General features: G+C 39.4%; 2 protein-coding genes and 1 pseudogene across 5 annotated transcripts in view; 2 read left to right on the top strand and 1 right to left on the bottom strand.

The window, feature by feature from the left end:
- VTI1B (vesicle transport through interaction with t-SNAREs 1B) overlaps nucleotides 1-4,670 on the top strand; it is a 16,537-nt gene extending 11,867 nt beyond the window's left edge. For both annotated transcript variants that reach the window (XM_006915142.2, XM_025049121.1), the window contains 3 exons: nucleotides 1,058-1,231; nucleotides 2,782-2,843; nucleotides 4,342-4,670. In XM_006915142.2, coding sequence (XP_006915204.1) covers nucleotides 1,058-1,231; nucleotides 2,782-2,843; nucleotides 4,342-4,438 — 333 coding nt within the window. In that variant the 3' untranslated portion in view covers nucleotides 4,439-4,670. The remainder of the gene's footprint in view (nucleotides 1-1,057; nucleotides 1,232-2,781; nucleotides 2,844-4,341) is intronic.
- Nucleotides 4,625-19,379, bottom strand: part of ARG2 (arginase 2) — a 30,031-nt gene continuing 15,276 nt past the window's right edge. Inside the window, exons 3-8 of one of the 3 annotated variants that reach the window (XM_006915143.2) lie at nucleotides 12,897-13,074; nucleotides 9,720-9,879; nucleotides 8,755-8,849; nucleotides 8,474-8,578; nucleotides 7,354-7,490; nucleotides 4,625-5,110 (exon numbers count right to left, since the gene is read on the bottom strand). In XM_006915143.2, coding sequence (XP_006915205.1) covers nucleotides 4,905-5,110; nucleotides 7,354-7,490; nucleotides 8,474-8,578; nucleotides 8,755-8,849; nucleotides 9,720-9,879; nucleotides 12,897-13,074 — 881 coding nt within the window. In that variant the 3' untranslated portion in view covers nucleotides 4,625-4,904. The remainder of the gene's footprint in view (nucleotides 5,111-7,353; nucleotides 7,491-8,473; nucleotides 8,579-8,754; nucleotides 8,850-9,719; nucleotides 9,880-12,896; nucleotides 13,075-19,379) is intronic. The other 2 variants (XM_015591942.2, XM_015591943.2) reach the window with 2 other exon arrangements.
- On the top strand, nucleotides 13,057-17,404 carry LOC112482426 (annotated as a pseudogene).

Below are 19,379 nucleotides of genomic sequence, written 5' to 3'. Positions count from 1 at the left end.
CTTTTTAAGCTAAAGTAACTGGGGTTTATGTCAGTCTCATTCAGTAGTTTCCTTATCCACTGGTCTATATGTCATATATGAAGTGAAGACTTATTACTTCTGATCTGGGAACCTATCTTTTGACCTCTTGATGATGGTATCTAAGAATAGTCACCTGCTCAGCAATAGGCCCGGTGAGCTGGCCTATTTATGAGTGTGTATATGCATGCGTATATGCTCTGAATAGCTAAGAACTTAGAGCTGCACCCACTTGTCAGTGGTGGTTCTTGCCTGACAAAAAGCTACTTCTGTCTCATGCCTTCTGTGCTTAGGATTATAGGTGGAGTAAAACTTTGGTGGGAATTTAAATATTAGGGCACTTGGGAAGTTAGGGCAGCTAGGGCACCTTACTTGGCCCCACAAACCTCCTTCCCTGAAAGTATATCACCAGTGTAGCAACATCAGAGGTATGGTTTTCTATGTTTGGCCTGAAGTGAAATTCTTTTTGGGCTTACCAAGAGTGTAGCCACTTAAGTTTTTCCCAGAATGTGGCAGTGTCTCAGACTTCCAAATGATTTCTGTATTTGCTGAAAATGAATAGCTTATTCATAGTCCCTCAGTCCTCAGTACCAATGGTAGGAATCTTCAGTGAATCAATCTGTTTCTAGGGCTGTAGAATTTAGTTGGTTTTCTTGTCCAGAAAGCACAGGAACCAGTTCAAATTCATTATGAACAAGGGAAATGTTGATGTTTTTAATTCTTCTTGCCTTGCCTTACATATAACAAGCAGTGAAGTGGGAGGTATTGTGATCCTGTGTTGGATTGAAAGTTCTGCTTTAGTCTGACCTTGAATAGGATCTTATAGTTCATTAGCATCTTTGGTTGTCTTAAAATAATGAAAATTATTGCACACTATAATCTCTTCTTGCATAAGCACTGGTCATAAGGATTGCACTGGCAATGTATTTATAATGGAAGAAGTCGAACATTTCCCTTCCATACTTCTGTCAGAAGGATTGTGCTGGCAATGTATTTATAATGGAAGAAGTCAAACATTTCTCTTACATACTCCTGTCAGAATCGGCTACAGTCTCAAAGAGCGTTGCTTCTGCAAGGCACTGACAGCTTGAACCGGACTACTCAGAGTATTGAGCGTTCTCATCGGATTGCCACAGAGACTGACCAGATTGGCTCAGAAATCATAGAAGAGCTGGGGGAGCAACGTGACCAGTTGGAACGTACCAAGAATAGAGTAAGTCTGGTGGACTGGGAAAGGGGCAAGAGTGGGGAAAGTAGGCAGGCCCATTAAACCCCAATTAAACCGAAAGCTACAGCAGTTCTGAATCCAGGGTATATAACCTTTTAGGTTCTTATGCTTTTCTCAGTTTTTAGCTTGCGTGGCTGAGAGATCTCCCTGAAAATAATTTTACCCCTAAGATTTAGAGGTTATTGGATGGGGGAAAGGTAAGACTGAAGAAACCCAGTTCTGCATTTATTTAAGGTTGTCAAATATAAAATTGAAGCCACTCCATCCTTTTATTAATTCCTATATTACCACTCTGAGATTTTTATTTCTAGTAGAATATTCTATTCTTATGAAAGCACCATCTACTTAAAAAGGTCCTAATTTTCTTCTCATTTAGAGCCAAGGCTATTTTCCACATTTCATAAAATAGTACCACTGACAATTTACAGAGGTTTAATCGTGGACTGTAATTCTTTACTGTTACCTAAGGTAAGCTGGATTGTTGTGTGAAGAAAATGGAAATAAGCCAGACAATGGCTGTACCAGACGATGGTTCTATTGGGGCCTCTAATCTATCACTCTAAGAGGCTCTGAAAACTCATTTCTTCCTTTACATACATCTGCATAGAAATTTTTAAAATGGTGTAACTTGCCAATAAAATTCAGTGTTCTTAATAGCATGAAGCACATCCAAACTGAAAAACAGATACTGTGGGCAAGATTTGGATGGGAAAACATTAGTTCAGTGTGGGGATTTGAGGTGATTTTCTTGTATAGCCTAACAGCTACAATGCTCCATTCTTAAATCAGAATGATGCACTTATATCAGTGAAAATTCATACTGAAGTACTGAATTTAAGGTAAACTATGGAGAAGGCAATGCACAGATTGTATAGTTTTTGACTTTTGAACATATCAGGTGGATTGGTTGAATTTAAAAGCCAAGGAATTGGCTGAGAGATCAATTTACTAAGGCCACTGGGGATTGGGGACAGATGGCAGGTGGCATCTGTTGAAATATCCTCCAGCTATCTATAGATTAGTAACAGGCAACCAAAGAAGAAAGATTTTAAAGGCTTAAAAAAGATTAACTCTTTTCTACAATTCAATGAAGTATCTCTTAAAAGGGCAAAGAAAAAAAAAATAACCATACGCCAGGTGTAATCCGCCAGCCTACAAAAACAAACTGTAACTCAAGAGGCTGTCCTGGAGTTTAGCTGATCAAATTCAAATCTTAAGTTGCTTCAGTTACTGGCAAGGTACACTTGAAGCCTTTCTCTTTTGAGTAGCCAAGGTAAAGAATTAGCTTGGCCCAAGAAGTCTCTCACAGGAACCTTGGGATATAATAATTCCTAAGCCTACTCGACAAGTATTAAAGTATCTTGTCCTTTCCAGTTTTTTACTCACACTCAGAGAGGCTGTTATTTAAATTGGTTTGGTTCCTTGGGCTATTTCAGCATATACCCCCTAATGCCCACTATCATTTAGGAATGTTCAAATTCTAGAGCGTATACTTTCGAACAAAGGGAAAAATAATTGCCATTTTCTCTTCTCAGCTGGTAAACACAGGTGAAAACTTGAGCAAAAGTCGAAAGATTCTCCGGTCAATGTCCAGAAAGTAAGTTTTAAAAATAGTCATAAAATTGATGTCTCTTAATGCTAGTCTTTAACCAAGAATGTCAAAACTCTAAACAGTGACTTGCAAAGGTCCTATTAAAACTGAAGAAATAAAGAATGTTGTCTTGTATATTTAAATACCCCAGAAAATCTTTTGTTAAAAATATATTCTACTTTGACCTGGAGCAGTGGAAAATTTGTCCACTGGAAGCACTTTTAACCCCATCTTACATTTCATAGAGAAGACAGCACATGGGAGTATTAGAGCTTCATATTCCTTGAAAGATATTTGCAAAAACTGTTTTCTTTGCTGTTGCTTAGTGCTTGCTTTTGGCTCTACTTGCCCTTCATGGGAGGCAACCCCTTATACGGGAGCTCTGTCTTGTTAGCAAGAAGTTGACTTGAAAGAAAAAAACCGTTGATGTAAGTGCTGACAGTAACTGAGGCTGTTTGGGATAAGTGGGTAGTGTGCATGAAACAAAATCACAACCGAGCCGTGGAACTAGTGGGAGAGTGAGATTTTCCTAAACAGTGGTAAATTCCTTGTGGAGCAGGGGGAAACCAATCTAGACTGAACATGAGAACCAGAGATTGGATTCTTTGTGTTGGCAAGATAGTAAATTTTTTGAAGCTCCTATATATTACACCTTTGTAGAGATATCCATTTGGGCTCATGAAGGAAGAGAAAGTAAGAGAGGTACTACCCAGCTTCTGGTTACTTAGGACCCATCCCTGAGCTGGACTTCGACACTGGAGAGTCTGCCACGAACATTTCTCCCAACATATGCTCACAGCTGTAGTATGTAACTGGTATGACTCTATATGGTTAGATAATAATAAATATTTTTCTAACTAGACCCTCCTAGAAAAGTGATTTTTAAAGAGAATAAGTTACTACTATTTAAAGACATTTTAAAATCAAAACATTTGGTGTATATTGTCCCAGTTTTCAACATTTCTGTGAGGTATATAAGTTTTTCTCTGCATTACAGCTAAAGCAGCTTTCAAGTTGTCACTTACCAGCTAAAGAACCTCACACAGGCATACCTTATATTGTTCTTTGAAGATATTGCATTTTTTACAAATGGAAGGTTTATGTCAAGTAATTCTGTTGGGGCCATTTTCAAACAGGCTCAGATGATGGTTAGCATTTTTTAGCAATTAAGTATTTTTAAATTAAGGCATGTACATTTTTTTTTTTTGACATACATGATGCTATTGCACACTTAGACTACAGTATCATTACTAAATAAGAACTGGGAAGCAAAATTCATGTGACTTGCTTTTTTACTATATTCGCTTTATTGTGGTGGTTTGGAACCAAACCCGCAATACCTAAAAGGAATGCCTGTATATACTTACTAAGTAGCTATGTGATCAGAAATTTAGTCTGCTTCACAGTATCTGGTCTCAGCCCCAAGTTAAACCTCTCAGTATTAAGAATGGAAAGAAATAAGGTTATCCAGACTTCTGACTACTCATTTTGCTTCTCTTTATAGAGTGACAACCAACAAGCTGCTACTTTCCATCATCATCTTACTTGAGCTAGCCATCCTGGGAGGCCTGGTTTATTACAAATTCTTTCGTAAGCATTAAACTTCCCGCAGGGAAGGGTTTATGGACCAGAACTTTAACCCTGTGAATGAATGGTGTTAGAGATGTGGAATAAGCGTATTGCTGCTGTGAGCTAACAGTTCATGGATGCACTGTGTAGCCAAACTGGGAGGAGGGAGGAAAGACGGAAAACCAGTCAAATGTGAAGGAACAGCAAGAAGACCAGTGTGATATACCAAGGTAATAAATGCTGTTTATGACTTCTTTAAATTTACATAGTACTCCAACATAGTGACAACCTGTGAACTGCAAAAAAACAAATACATTTACAGTAGTAGTAGTGGTCACCAAAATGGAGAGAGAAAGGAAACTTTACAATTGTGAGAATGTGTAAATGTTCTCATTAAGGCAGTATCGACACAGATGGCCATGAAGTACCTGTCCCCTCAAACATCTCACAACTCTGGAATGCCCATTGTGATGAACATGTGTCAGCACACAGTATTTCCTAAATTCTCACACGCTCTTTATTTTCTGATTCATCTGGTGAACTAGGAGTAGGAAGCTGGTCATAGACATTATGCCCTCCTTCCCTTGTCTGACCAAAACTTGAAGCAATCACATCCACTGCCAGGCCAGCTGTAGCCTTGGCTTCTTCCTCTGAAGCAGCCAACAGAGGGTTGACTTCAACAAGATCCAGTGCTGACAGCAATCCTGAAAGAACAAAGTGTATGACAAGACCTCAAAAATTCCCTAACTACTACTTTCAATGAGGGTCATCCCACTCCAACAGAATAAACCAAGGTTTATAAAAAAAGTCAATTTTACTGTAAAATTATCTACTGTCAGGAAGCCCCTTATACCTCATCCTCTTGGGCATAAATTTATTAAAACACTGATATATTAGAGTAGCTTTGAAAGAAACTCATAAAATCAATCATCCCTGTTCAACTAACACAAAAGGCATAGCTGTCAGACTTTCTGGATAAAATAAGGAAGGAGCCCGAGAGGTGGTGGGGCAAGGAATTTCTAATCTACTTGTTTTGAAAATGTGTGCTATTTTCCAGTATTAAGGAACCTTCCAGATGCCTGCATGTAGTTGTGTGAAGAGTTCTCCCATTTCTCACTAGCCAGAGCTGTTCCCACTTTTGAACTCTTATGCTATACCTGTTATCTCTTAAGCACTGTGTGCCCTGAAGTGGTTATTACTGCATATCTTACTCTCACTTCTGCAAGTCTGACAGTTTTTAGGACTCCCATCAAGGGAAGACCTGGCCATAAAAGACTCCAGTTACCTTCTGTGAGGGTTTGAGAACTGGTGCCAAAGAGTTTGAGATGGGAAGATTAGATGGAAGGAACCTATCCAGACCTCCCTTCTTCTGGTCCCCGCCCCCCGCTGCCCCCGCCACACACACACTTCTCTGGGTTAAGTCTTTAGTTATTCTGGATGAAGTTAATTTTCCTCTTCAAGAGTTATCTGAACAAACTAGTATTTAAAAATACAAGTATCTGAGAATATTTAGGGTGGCCACGAAGCCTGGAAACATGGGTGAATATACCTAATGGTTTATTGATATTACATTATAGTATATGATGCTCACTGCCATTACATGCATTCAGTGTGGCGTCCTTTATTAGCAGTGTTTAAGTTCAGTGCACTGTGCAAAACAGATGAGCAGATATGTTACTATAGCATTTCTACCACATGCACCTATGTCTGATGATCTCTGTCTGAATTCCACTGACTAAAACTCAGCATTTAGCATAGCCCAGAAGTAATCAAGAGGGTTTGAACTATTTAAAATATACATTACCCATGTTTCTAGATTATTGTCATTCTGTAAATTAATTTAGGCAAACTGCTTTTTGTGCCTAGTTAACAGTGTCATGACAATCTTTTGGAATAGAGTAATACTGCAGCAGAGGAGTGAAGGACAAGGTATGACCACTGCCCCGTCTAAGTGCTAGAGTCACTAACCCCTGGCTCTTGTGGTGTCACTGAAAACAAAACAAAGGATTGAACTTCTAGGTTCACCAGCCACTAAGCAATATCTAAGATTGTGGGGCTGAGAATGAGACTACCTTGCCACTGTCAGAGCTGACAGACAAACATTCTTTTCTTTTCTGTAGTGCCTAAGAATCTAGTAGGCTCCAGAACTAGGGAGACCACTTCTCAATTTCCATATCTATCCCAACTGGTCAAGAGTTTCCTATAGCCCTAGACCTTTCAGTCTGGGGTCTCTCTGCTATTTAGACTCCAATTTCATGAGATGGTATTGAAGTATCATGTAGTTTAAATTTTGCAATTAAATATCATTTCAAGTATCCTTAAAACTAGAAGCTTTCTGACAGAAATGGAAACTGTTTGCAAACAAATGGGTTTTGGGATAGTAACCTGTTGGTAGCTAGTCTTGATAATCTAGCATTCACCTTACTAATCTGTCAGCTATTCATTTTCCAGTATCCCTATATTAAAAGTACTATTAAACAAGCTCTAATATAAGACTTAGCCTATGTGAAAGGACCCAAGATATTGTAGCTTTGAAATATCAAGAGCAGCTTTTACTCCACATTCCCAACTCCCAGTGAACCAACCTCTTAATGTCAGGGTAAAAATTATAGGTACTTGGCCTCGCCTTTTCATCTTAATCTGCCTTTAGACAATTCAGATGCAAAGAACTATATTAGTTTGGCAGCTTATTCTTGTATTTAATAAGTGTTTAAGTAGACATAAACATATTTTGTTCAATATTACCTTAGCATATTTTGGTACGAGCCAGATCCAGACGTGCCTCTAAATGACTATCCCTTATTAGGCTGACCACATGACTTTTAGCTACAACAAGTTTAAGCAAAAACAATGTCTACAATGACATGGAATAGTAGAAAAGATCCCCTGGCAGGCAAGAGGCTTCAGCACGTTTAATTATGTAGTGAACAGGCTGATCACGACTTACCTGTATTGTGTATTTCCTCAGTAATATACATGCCTTCTCGATAGGTCAGTCCCCCTACAACAGGCGTTCCTGTGGCCGGAGCCAGTGAAGGGTCAAACGCATCAATATCAAAACTCAGATGGATTGGCCTTTGTCTTCTTGAAAGGAGAAGGATAAGTCATTTGGTTGTACCTGAACATTTATCCTTTCCCCAGATGCAAATCTTTGCTTTTGTTGCTATTAGTCCTGTTATTTTGTTAATACAGATTTCCAGGTTTCCTATTCTGGAAGTTACTGAGTATTTGCATATTAGCTTCCTATATACCACTTCATAATTTTGCCATTTGTTCTCTGTGCTTCAGACGGACTAACTCAACTTATAGTCCTGATTTATCCTGAGCATCAGAGCCTCTTACATTAACAACTGTCAGTAGAGTTCTTTAATTCCATATGACCTTGGCCTTTGATAGATTCTAACTTAAGTTGGATTGATCTGGGTTACAGATCTCTCAGTGTAACAGCAACTGAACTTGTCTGATTTTATGTCTATAATATTATCTTCCAATTCTAACTTCAGTTTAGCCCGGGTGTCCAATAGCTGAAACTAATATACAATTTCTATATGCTAAATAACTAAATTTCTTTGAACAGCTTAAGAAATAGCATACTACCAGGTGGTAATTAATTACATTAATTCAGAAATAAAGACTCACTACTGGGAAAATGCTCCTAAAACTAGTGTAGCAAAGATGGCATTCATCTGCCATCTTTCTACACACCCAAGATTTGCTTCATGTAAAACTCCTTTCAGATGAAGCAATAGTGAGGCTGGGAAGACTGGGACAGTTGGAACAATGAATGCTTCTCATCTCAGAAGATAAGCATTAAAAATAGAGCTAAAGAGAAATTCATGAGAGATGGAGGATTCTGGGCAATGACTTAAAGGAAACTCTCCCAACCCCAGAGGAAGAATATAACCGGTTTCATGTTCTCCCTTTCTGAATTGTTTGATATTTCTTTATATGCACACATTTTGCTTTTATTTTAAAAGAAAAGCTATCATCTCCAAGAGACAAGCTTAAGTGTACTGCCCATTGGGAGCCTTATTCCCTATCAGAGCTAGAAGTAGATAGTTACTTACTTGCCAATCAGCAGATCAAATGTCTGTTCCATGACCTTCTGGATACCAAGTCGATCTATGTCTCTCATGGAAAAATACTGGATATCATAATTCTTTAAAATAAAACTGTGGTGAGATAAAAAAAGGAAGGAGTCCTTAGTTTAAACATTTTTAATCAAATGCATGTTTAGAGGGGGTTTGTCTTTATAGTAAGACTTAGAAATTAAAGCAAGGAACAACCTATCAAATGGAACATATGTGGCCAGCATAAGCCCAAAGTTTAACCCTATGTATCAACTTACTGTTCAGGAGGGTCCACATCTCTTAGACCAATATACACAATACTTGGGGAAGAAATACAAGGTTTGATCCAGGAAAATCCTGGGAGCTGTGGTACCTATGAAGAGAGAAATGAACAGGATTCATCAAAAATTCTGGGTCTCACTAAAATAATCACTGTGTGCTTCCCAGTGTATGTACTTCACTTTTTCTTCCTACCTACAGGGTATGTTTTAATGTAACACAAGACATACTTGATCTGGGAAAAAGAACTAACTTAACACAAGTAGAAATGACTCAGAAAGAACACAGTATAGCTTTATCAAGAATTAAAAAATCTCTTCTCCTAAGGTGGTCTCAATTTCTCATTAACTTACCTAAATAGCAGGAATACTGCTGACTAGCCCCTTTCCACCCCTTCTCACATTACTGAATTATTTACAGATTGGTTCTCGAAACATAACCCAGTTGCCATCTCAAGTTGCGGACAGCCAGGTTTGGCTAAAACATGAATTCTGCCTAATGAATAACCTTTGTTATTCCTGGTTTAACTTGGTCTCTCACTGAGGTGAGGCATAAACAGATTCTAGTCTATGCCTAACATGGACTCCCATGTCTTCTGAATAGCCTAGGAAAATATTCCCTAGAGGTAATCATGGTTTTTACTTGTATTTTAGACCAGTGGGTCTGAGTGAGGCCTGGGTCCTCAGGCTGTGGGTGTATTAATAACTATAGTTACCCAGTACCACCTTCCTTCCTTACAAAATTATGAACTCCCTCAGAGCAGGGACCATGTCCTAGTCATCTTTATATACCTAGCATCTAACAGACGACCTCGCCCTTGATAACGTTTAATGAACAAATGAAGTGGTAAGCATTTCTACCACCATCAACCCATCCTTCACAGAAATCTTACTGATCTAGACCCTCTAAGCCCCAGATAACCCCAGTAAGCCATCCAACTTTCTTTTTATTTTGGGCCACTGACCTTGTCCTGTAGTTCTCTGAGGAGAAATGAAACTGGCTGTCCATGGAGATTTCCAGATGAAGTGGTGAGTGGTGTATGGATGTCAGCATGGGCATCAACCCAGATCACACAAAGGTCTGGGAAATGCCGGGCGTGTCCAATAATGGTACCAATCGCCAGGCTGCAAAGAATAAATACAGTTGACCCCTGAACATCATGGGTTTGAACTGTATGGGTCCACTCACACACAGATTTTTTTCAATAAGTATCTGTAACTGTTCGATATACAGCTGGGAGTCTGGATGTGGAGGGCCAACTGTATGCGTTGATCTGCATCATTTTAGATAGGGGGCTTGAGCCATCTGAGGACTTTGGTATTCACGGGAGGTTTTGGAACCAATCCCTTGTAGGCACCAAGGGACAACTTAAGTTTTTGCTGAATCAGAAGTACTACTTGCATTTTCAACTGTGCAGGGGGGTTGGTGCCCTTAACATCTGAGTTGTTCAAGGGTCAAATGTACTATAATCTTCAAGGCCCTCTGTTTAGCAAACATCACCATTAACAAATATCTTCAGCCAATGCAGCTCATACTTTGCCCTTGGGGCAAAGTCAGGGTCCCAGACTAAGGCTAGATTTGGATGAGACAGAGTCCCCAGTGTAATTCCTAAAGATTAACGCTGAGTAAGTTATGCAAGGAGAAATGGAAGGCTCTAAAGTTTCAAAGCTGACAACTGGGTATGAAGTGTGAAAGACATCATTACTGTCCCCAAACCCCTATAATTTGATCCATTAGCTCTGGCCAGAAAAGGACCTTAAATATTTGTTCAAGAATGAAATCCAGTTAAAGATGTGGTCTGTATGTAACAACTCACAAATATTGCTTAATACCTCTTCAGGGAGACCGGGAAGAGCTAATTATCACTTTCAAAGAACTATATTAAGTTTTAAGGATAAAAATTAGCATTATAGCTTTTAAAAAAGATTATGTGAAAAAAAGATTATGCAATACTTTCTGGGAAAAAAAATAAACTTGTTAACAGAGCAAGCCAATTGAAGACCTCATTTAGATCACTGACTAAAACAAGTTTATTTGCAAGTTATATACATTAGTATGGCATTCAAATATCATTGTTTCTCTGTATTTTGTCTTTCCTTTTCCTTTGTATCTGCTTATATAAGCCAACTGTCCTGTCTCAGCTGTAGGAATATAGCTGATGAAATCGTGGTTGGAAAGCTGCCCAGCTTCCTAGTAACATAGATGGGAAAAGCAGCTTAAGCATCTTAGAAACTAACTATAGCCATCCTTCTTGGTCTGTATATGAGACAGACAGCATTTTAAGCCCTATGCCCCACATAGAGTTTTTTCTGAGTAATAGCATAGTCTAGTGCTAAAAGCAGTGGATTAAGTCAATACTGCAGATTACTGTTGTGTCCCGACCCCCCCCCCCAGAAGAACTGTGTGATCTAGGATAAGTCATTTAATTTCTCTAGACTTCAGTTTCCTTTTCTATATGGTAATAATCTTAGCCTGTTTAAGTCAAGTTGGTTTGATGATTAAGGCAATCCTGTATGTTATACATGTAAAAGGAACCGAGTGATCTAAAGCCTCTTCTTTTAAAAAATGTTCAACAGCTGTTCAGGTTTTACCCTCATCTTTTCCTATCTAGAATCTTTCAGATAGCCTAGGTTTTAGCACTGAACAGGAACTTGGGAGTAGTGACAGGGCTGCAATATAAATAGCTGCAGACAAAAGAAAAACCAAGAACTATGATAATCACATTGATAAATGGTCCCCAAATAGTGAGACAAGGACAGACAATATAAACGAACTTTGAGAGAGAACACTGAGCTAAGAGGCAAGAGACCCACACTCTGCTTCATTTAATTGAATCTCAGTAGAGAACCTGGGACTATTACTCTTATTCCACCTAAAATTTTATTCATAATGAGATCTACTTGCCTCTCTTGTTGTAACAAACATTTAAGATCTGTTAAGTGATCTGAAATGCTCTCTTGAGCACCATAGGGAAAGTTGCTAGATTGGATTCTCAGAAGAAAAGTTAAATTGCCTATAAAAGTCACATTGGATTTGAACCAATCCAATGTAGCTCTGCTACATCCTGGCTATAGACCTTGGGTAAGTTATCTAACCTCTGTCCCTCAGATTACCAGCAGTAAATCAGATAAAATTGTACTTGCCTCATGTAATTATGAGGATTAACAATATATATGAACTGTTCAATACTTTTAGTACTTAAATGCTGTTTTTTTCTTAACCTTCATTACTTAGCTCAGATCACACTCCCTTGTGAAATCTGACTACTCTAGCCCAGACTGACCTCCTTCTCTCCATGTGTATTTATTTCATATGAGTCTAATAGATCACAAGTTTCCCACAATCCCTAGTCCTCCTTGAGAACACATCAGAACAGTGCTCAATGAAGTACATGCTGTTTCACTGAGAGGAAAGATCTACTGTATTAGTCACCTAGGATCTGTTACTGTGGAGGTAGAGAATGTATTCACGTGCCAAGTGGGGAATTTCAAACGAACCTATTAGAAATCCTTTTTTTAAAAAGCCCGAATTCAGCCTATTGACGATCCTTCCAATTTTCCCAAGTAGTCAAATGAAAGTCATACAAGTTTCTCAAGAAAGCTTTCCAAGAGGTAAGTATGAAATAAACTTATGCCTAAAAACTTTGCTTAGCCTACCTCTGAACTTGTCCTCCTACTATCCAGTGTTCCCTACAAAGAAAACCACGTTTGCTTCCAGCAGCTTATGACATCAAAATGCTCTTATTGTTGACCTTAAAAAGTCAGTGAAATATTTCTCCAGCAAAATGGGTTTGTTCAGGAACAACGGCATTGCCAGCTGGAACATGCAACCACTGCAGGCCAAATGCAAGTCCACTGAAATGAAGGAAATTCTTTTATAGAGGGGGAAAAGAAGTCTGGGGGCCGTTACAAAGTTCCTCCTGCTGTGCTTGGAGAGCTACTGATAGCGCACGAGAGCTTCCCCTCTGGCCTCCCTGCTTCATTTTGAATGAGGTTTCTGTTTATTAATTTTTGTTTTTTACATCATACCCTAAAAATTCTGAAGGATATTTTACTCCAAGTGAGGAAAGAGACAAGCTAATTGATTAGACCGAAGCACCATGCAATCCACCCTTGCCACCACCCCTGGTTTCTAAGCTTACCTGTGGTCTCCTCCTAGTGTGACACAGCTGTAGCCACCTGACACGGCTCTACTAACTACCTCAGCCATTTCCTGGTTGGCACGGCCCACTGAGCGGGGATTCACTATCAGGTTGTTGTAGAGATCATCTTTAGGTACTGGAGTGAAACTCAAATCTCCAAAGTCTTTTAGGCGGCAGCCTGGAAACAAATGGGGGTGGGGGGTGACAAAATTAATTGGAAATGTTATTCCAACACTTACTGGCCTGGGCCACAAATAACAAAGTATGCATCATCATTTTGTCATGGTAAAATTCAAAATGTCACATGACTGGCGGGATTACCTCGGTCTTCCCAGCAATCCTGTGGGGTAGATCCTATTAGTAACACCATTTTGCAGATAAAAAAGCTGCGTTTTGGAAAGTGAAGCCCAGAAGTGTTAGCTGACTTAACAGTCACAACATTGGTAGTAATTAGACCTCAGATATTCCAGAGTTATAGAGTGGAAGTAAAATGCCAAGAAGAACCAACAAGATTGAAAAGAAAGTTAAGTGCTATTAATTAAGGACAAAAATACATATACAGAAATTTTCATGTTATAAACCTAGGCCCCAAGGTCACAGCTGCTGAGTGCCAGAATCATGATCCAAATCCTAGCCATCTGTCCCCAGTGTGTGTGTTCCCAACTATGCAGTTCATGTCCCCAAGAATCCCTCTTGAATGCAACACTTTTAAGACCTAGTGAGTCCTTTCTGAAGAACCGACAAGATGGCGGACATGTAGCAGAAGCAGCTGCTGACCTTCCACCAGGTCAGTTACTGTGGTGTGTACCTTGACCAGCTGCTGGACACATCCTCCCAGTGTTGCAGTGACGCAGCTGCAAAGTGCCTGCACAGGGCCAACCAAGAGGCACCACCCACTGAGAAGCCAGAGCGGGTAAAGAGGCACCTGCGGGACAACATCATTCTGCTCCAGATGGTAAGCAGCATGATGGGCGTCCAGAACCGCAAGACCTTCACACAGGTGGAAATCAAGCCTGAGATGATTGATTTGCCACCACCTGGGCGAGTTCTCCATCGTGCCTACAAACCCAGGAAGCATGGCCAGCCCAGCCTTGGGGCCACCCACTCTTATCACTTCATCCCCCTCGAGTAGCCTGTTCAGCCAATAAAAGTATAGACTTCACTTAAAAAAAAGCAAAAAAGAATTTAAAAAGAACTGGTGATATATTGACACTAAGCTGTAATATTTCCTACCCAGGTATCACATACTATAGCAAATTAAGACACCAGTCACTACATGTTAATTTTTATCTTCAGTGTATGTACTAATCTTTCCATTGTAACCATTTATATCAGTAAATTGATTAGCTGCTACAATTAGGATAAGAACTAAATAATCCAACTCTCTTAGAAAGGTATCTGAACTATTAGAACAGTGCATTATTAGAGATTGTATCCATAAAACCCTGCTTCTCAAATTGGAGTCCAGGTATGTTGGGGGTAAAGGGAAGTGGCCACAGAATAGATATCTTAATATTCAAGAGATCTGAGTTAAAGATTTGGATTAACACCAGCACGGACCCATCTTGAATTTAAATTGTACAGTTTTGAGTTTTTCTTCTTGAACCCAAACTCAATCCAAAGCCAAACTTCTGAGAGAATGTAAAGCTTCGAGAAGCAATGGCCAGGAACACAAGGCCAACTAAGGGATCAACACCAAAAGGGACACTGGAAGCAAAACAGAAACCTTATACTATTTTCAATTAAAGGCAACATGTATCTGCTGCTAGAATTCTGTTTGTATTTTATGATCACTGCATTAAAAAATATAATCATATAAAAGGCTCAGATCTAGAGATGATCTGGACAACTAAAAAAGGGGAAGGTGTTGAAGATAGGAAAATAATATAATAGATCAAAGACATTGGAGAACCAAGGGAAAAAAAAATGGCCAAATATTTATAAAAATCTTTAAAAAAAAAAAAAAACCATAAGGACAGTCATTGTGTACTTTATCAAATCTCAGAATACAGGAGGGCACTTTAGATTTGAGCAATGAAGCTTTAACTAACTTTGAAGTCAATATCGGGTCTTATCCCTGTTGGCAACAGTTTTGGGCCAGGCAGATTTTAAATGACTGACTGTACCTACACTTGATCAATGTTTATCTCAGTACCTCCTCAAACCACATTAAGTATTTAGGTTCTTACTAGTTATAAGACACCAGGGCATGTCTGGTGTTTTATACTATTAGATGTGTAAGCAGAAAAAGTTTATAATCTAATTAAATTATGCTAACTTTTGAAGACAACCTTAACTCATTTAATCCTCAACATGACCAAGAAGAAATATATGGCAATTAAAGTGATCAACTTGATGGATTAAATGACAGAATCTGGGATCACTCCAGTCCAATCATGGAATCTAGGATGTAGACTCAGATAAGTATGACAAAAAACATTATTCAGCTCACTATTATTTACTTCTCAGGAGAAAGCTTCAGAAAGCCTAAAAAGAAACTTGAAGAGAATTTGGCAGTCTTAACAGCAACACTCTCCAAGGAAGAGAGAATTTCATAAATGGATTTTGTTCATCAAATGTAAACTCTGTGGAGCAAATCACTAGATTAATTCACAGCCTAGATGGCGAATGCTCCAAAATTATCCAACTCCATTTGCTCACCAAAGAGCCCTCCGGTGATTCGCTTAGTTTTCCAAATGCCTTCATACCAGCAAGAGGGCTTCCTGGCAATGCTGGAAGGGCTCTTACCATAATTATGCATGGGCGTTTGGGGTTATATATCATGGTTAGCATGAGTCTCTGAGTCTGAGAGCCTGCTAAGTTCTGCACATATCAGGACTTCTGTTCCTGGATCCACAAAGCTGAAAGCCAGACCCCCTGAAGAGAAGAATATCTTGAGAGGCCCTGCCTGAGTGGCCCACCTCATATTACTCCCAAATCTGCTATTTAATTTCCACAATAAGTTCCAGGTAAGGATAAAGGACAATGAGTGTAAAGCAGTCAAAGGAAATTCAGTGAGGATTGGAGTTGTCAAGGAATGACTCCTACAATAAGTAAAGTTTGTACCAGCACCGTTTTTGCTAATTTTTGTTGTTTCCTTTCCTTACTAGTAACAGCAGTTTTTTGTAAAATCCATAAGAAAGTGTCGAATGGTGAAAGTCCCCTATCCCACTCCCTAGGTTTGGCTCTCCTTGCAGACCTTTACGTAAAAACATAATCCCTAATATTCTCTTAAATAAAGTTGTTAGAGTGAGCTAAATTGCTTTAATAAACCTTCCCCAAAACAATGGCTCAAACACAGTAAATTGGTTTCTTGTTCATTTAACATCCAGGTCAACAGGAAGCTTTCCTTCATGTAATCATTCAGAGACCAGGCTCCTTCTGACTTGTGGCTCTGCGATACCTAGGGCTTTGCCGTCTGTATAGCTAAGGTTAGGTCTCTCCAGGTTCAAGGCAGCAGGAAGCAAACATTGAGAGGACACACCTCTACTTTGAAAGGTCCTGGCCTAGAAGTGATACGTCACTCCTCACAGAGCAAACTGGCCAGCTAATGCAGGTCTAAGTTATGTCCAGATGATGAAGAGAATGGATAATCAGCAATCTCTCCACAAGGAGTACTTTTAAATCCTATTGTCATAACCTTTAAGTGATTAAGAACTCAAATACTAAAGCTTATGTTGCTGGTCCTAACTATTGGTAATCCTAACTATTCTAGTTCATTACAGAGCTAATCAGTGAATATTCTATACCATCTTGATATAGCCTCTTGGAGATTTCTCCTCTAAGGCCTACTGTTCCAATAGCATGGCAGCACCCAAAGGTCTAGTGCAGGAAAGTCCAGCACTGGTTTCTAAGAGTGAACAAAGGCCTGAAGGAGGAAGTGTACGTGCCGTGTTTGGAAAACAGTTGAGCAATTTAACAAAAATGAGAAGGTTGCATATTGGAGCAATGCAATATGAGGCTGTAGAGAACATGAATTACAGCCCATAGGCCACAGTTTTGAGGAGTGGGGAGGCTGATGGGAGGTTGTATTTTTGTAAGAGTAGGGCAAAGTGAGTAATAATGAAAATATTGCTTTATCAGAGTGCTACAGAAAATTCTTCCAGTTCAAAAGGCACAAAAAAAAAAAAGGTCTAATTTTTAAAGAATCTTAAAGTAATAGTGAAAAGAGCAAATATTGTAATACGGAAGGAATATCTGCCTGTCATGCTTGAGGGAGCTGTCCCTTTCTCGAACTTTTTGTACTTCAGGTCAACTCATCTACAAATCTAGATCAGATGGAACATGATGTTTCATTGCTGCTCTCTCCTCTCTTTTAAGAAGGCACTGTAGTACAGAATGAACCCGAATCTTCAAGGAAGCTCTCATGACAGACATCTGAAACCAACTTGAAAGGGCTCTCATGTCTGACTTGCAGTGGGAAAAAGCAAAGGTTTAAATATACTGGCGCAGCCTCATTGCTTCTTTCTCAGTGCTGGTAATAAAAAATACAATGAAAATTATTATCATCTTTTGGGTCCAGATGTTACTTTTGGCCTTGATAAACATCTCTAGGTTCCATCGGAGTGGAAAGAGAACACAATTGCATCAACAGATGATGCAACCAGCTGGTGGGGAAGGAATCAAAACAGCCCTACTTAACTTAACCTTAGCAATATCTATAGACAGCACTTCTATTTAGGGTGCTGATCACTAGTGAATCCCTGAAAAAAGCCAGTGACAGGAAAGAAGGAAAAGGAACAAAACTGTCTGGCTCCGTACACCACACTATGCTAGATGCTTTTCAGATAGCTGCTAATCCTCATATCCTCTGCTGGTATCACATACTTTGGAGGGAGAAATTCAGCCAAGTTAAAAAGCTCCATCTGTTTAGAACAAGCTTAATCATTTTGGTTGGCAACTCAAGAAAATGTTACGAGTGAGCAGGAATTTTGATAGCATAGAAGTACTCCATTTTCCCTGTTGCTCTGACTTATACTTACAGGTAGCTCCAACAGCTTCCAAGGTTCTCAGCAAGTCAAGAGAGATGGGTTTCAAAGCTGGCTGACACATGGGAGAGTCCACCGAGCCCAGGTGGCCCACTGGTGGAATAACAGATTTGGAGAAAAGCTAGGGGCCAATTAGTGTGCAGTTTTTTCATACTGTGCCTGAATAGGATGGAGAGTTTGTGACTCATCAGGAATAACAAGTCAGTGAAACCTGGAGAAAAACAAAGACTATGAGATCTCACTTGGTTCTGAGAGACTACCAATCCTAATGGCTTTTAAAGTTATAGACTCAAATATTATGCATGGCAGATTTAGCTCCATGCAAAGAGAATTCCCAATATTTGAAAGGAATGCTACCAATAACTCATAGAACCTCAATGTGTACCTGGAAAACCAGCTTACTGAAAACAAAGTTGCAATGTTACTAGAGGTGGTCTAAACCAGGAAAAGAATGCCAGAGTTCATTCAGGCCATTCGAATTGAGCAGAATTTCTCTTATTCCTAAAATGTGATTTAGGTAATAACCTTTGAAGAGACTTATTTAAGGTAAACTCATTTGGTTGCCACCAATAAAATGAAGAGGTCTGAATTTCATTTAGTGCATTTAACACCCACATGTCCTGAGGTACCTAAAAATCAGCTCTTTGCTTCCTTAGGCCCAGTTTGGTACGTTAAGGAAAGAAATCACATCATGCAAGTACACATATTCTAGTTCACTTCTTCAGAGTCCCTGAGAAGACTGCTCCAACCAGCACTTTCAACATTTTCTTCCTCCCTACTCTGTTCTGTTGCCTCTGCAACAGGTAGCCATTGTCAGACACAGTGAAGACCACGGCTGAGGAAGACAGGAGCAGGGAGAGTGGTACTGGGAGCTCGAGAATGCAGGCTGCCCGCGGGCATCCAAGCCAGTCATTTCAGATATGTCTATCTAACATATACTAGAGTTAACCTCAAAATCAAATGATACAAATATGGTGTTAATAGATGTCTTTGCATAAATGTAATCCTTGCGTAAAAAAATCCAAATACAAAAACGAACTCAAAAATTTAGCTCTAAGACATGTTAACTAAGATGATTTGCAACACCAGTTACATGTTTCGTGCTAACTGCTTCTCTAGCTATGATGGTCCTTCTTTCCTAAGGAGAAGAGAGTAACACTGTCTAAAGGTAGACTTAGTAATATATGCCCCGATGACCCAAACTCGTGTCAACCCTCTAAGCACCTCTAGGTCATAGCGAGCCAGCGCAGACTTTCACAGACTGTCAGCTGATGGCACCTTAGCAGCAGCCTGGTTCCAGCACAGGCTTCATAAGGTTCCTCTGGCTTCATAAGACACTACAACAAAACCAATTTCCCTCATTCCAAATAAGACTGTTGAGCTTCTCTAAAAAAAAGATCTGCTATTGTTAAACATGCTGACGAAACTTCAATCTATTCCAATATCTAACCACAAGAAGAGATAGCAACACTCCCTGAGGATAAAGACTGCTCTT

Source organism: Pteropus alecto, unplaced genomic scaffold (assembly GCF_000325575.1).
Source record: "Pteropus alecto unplaced genomic scaffold, ASM32557v1 scaffold276, whole genome shotgun sequence".
NCBI classification, from domain to species: domain Eukaryota; kingdom Metazoa; phylum Chordata; class Mammalia; order Chiroptera; family Pteropodidae; genus Pteropus; species Pteropus alecto.
This window is presented reverse-complemented; position numbering and strand designations above follow the sequence as displayed.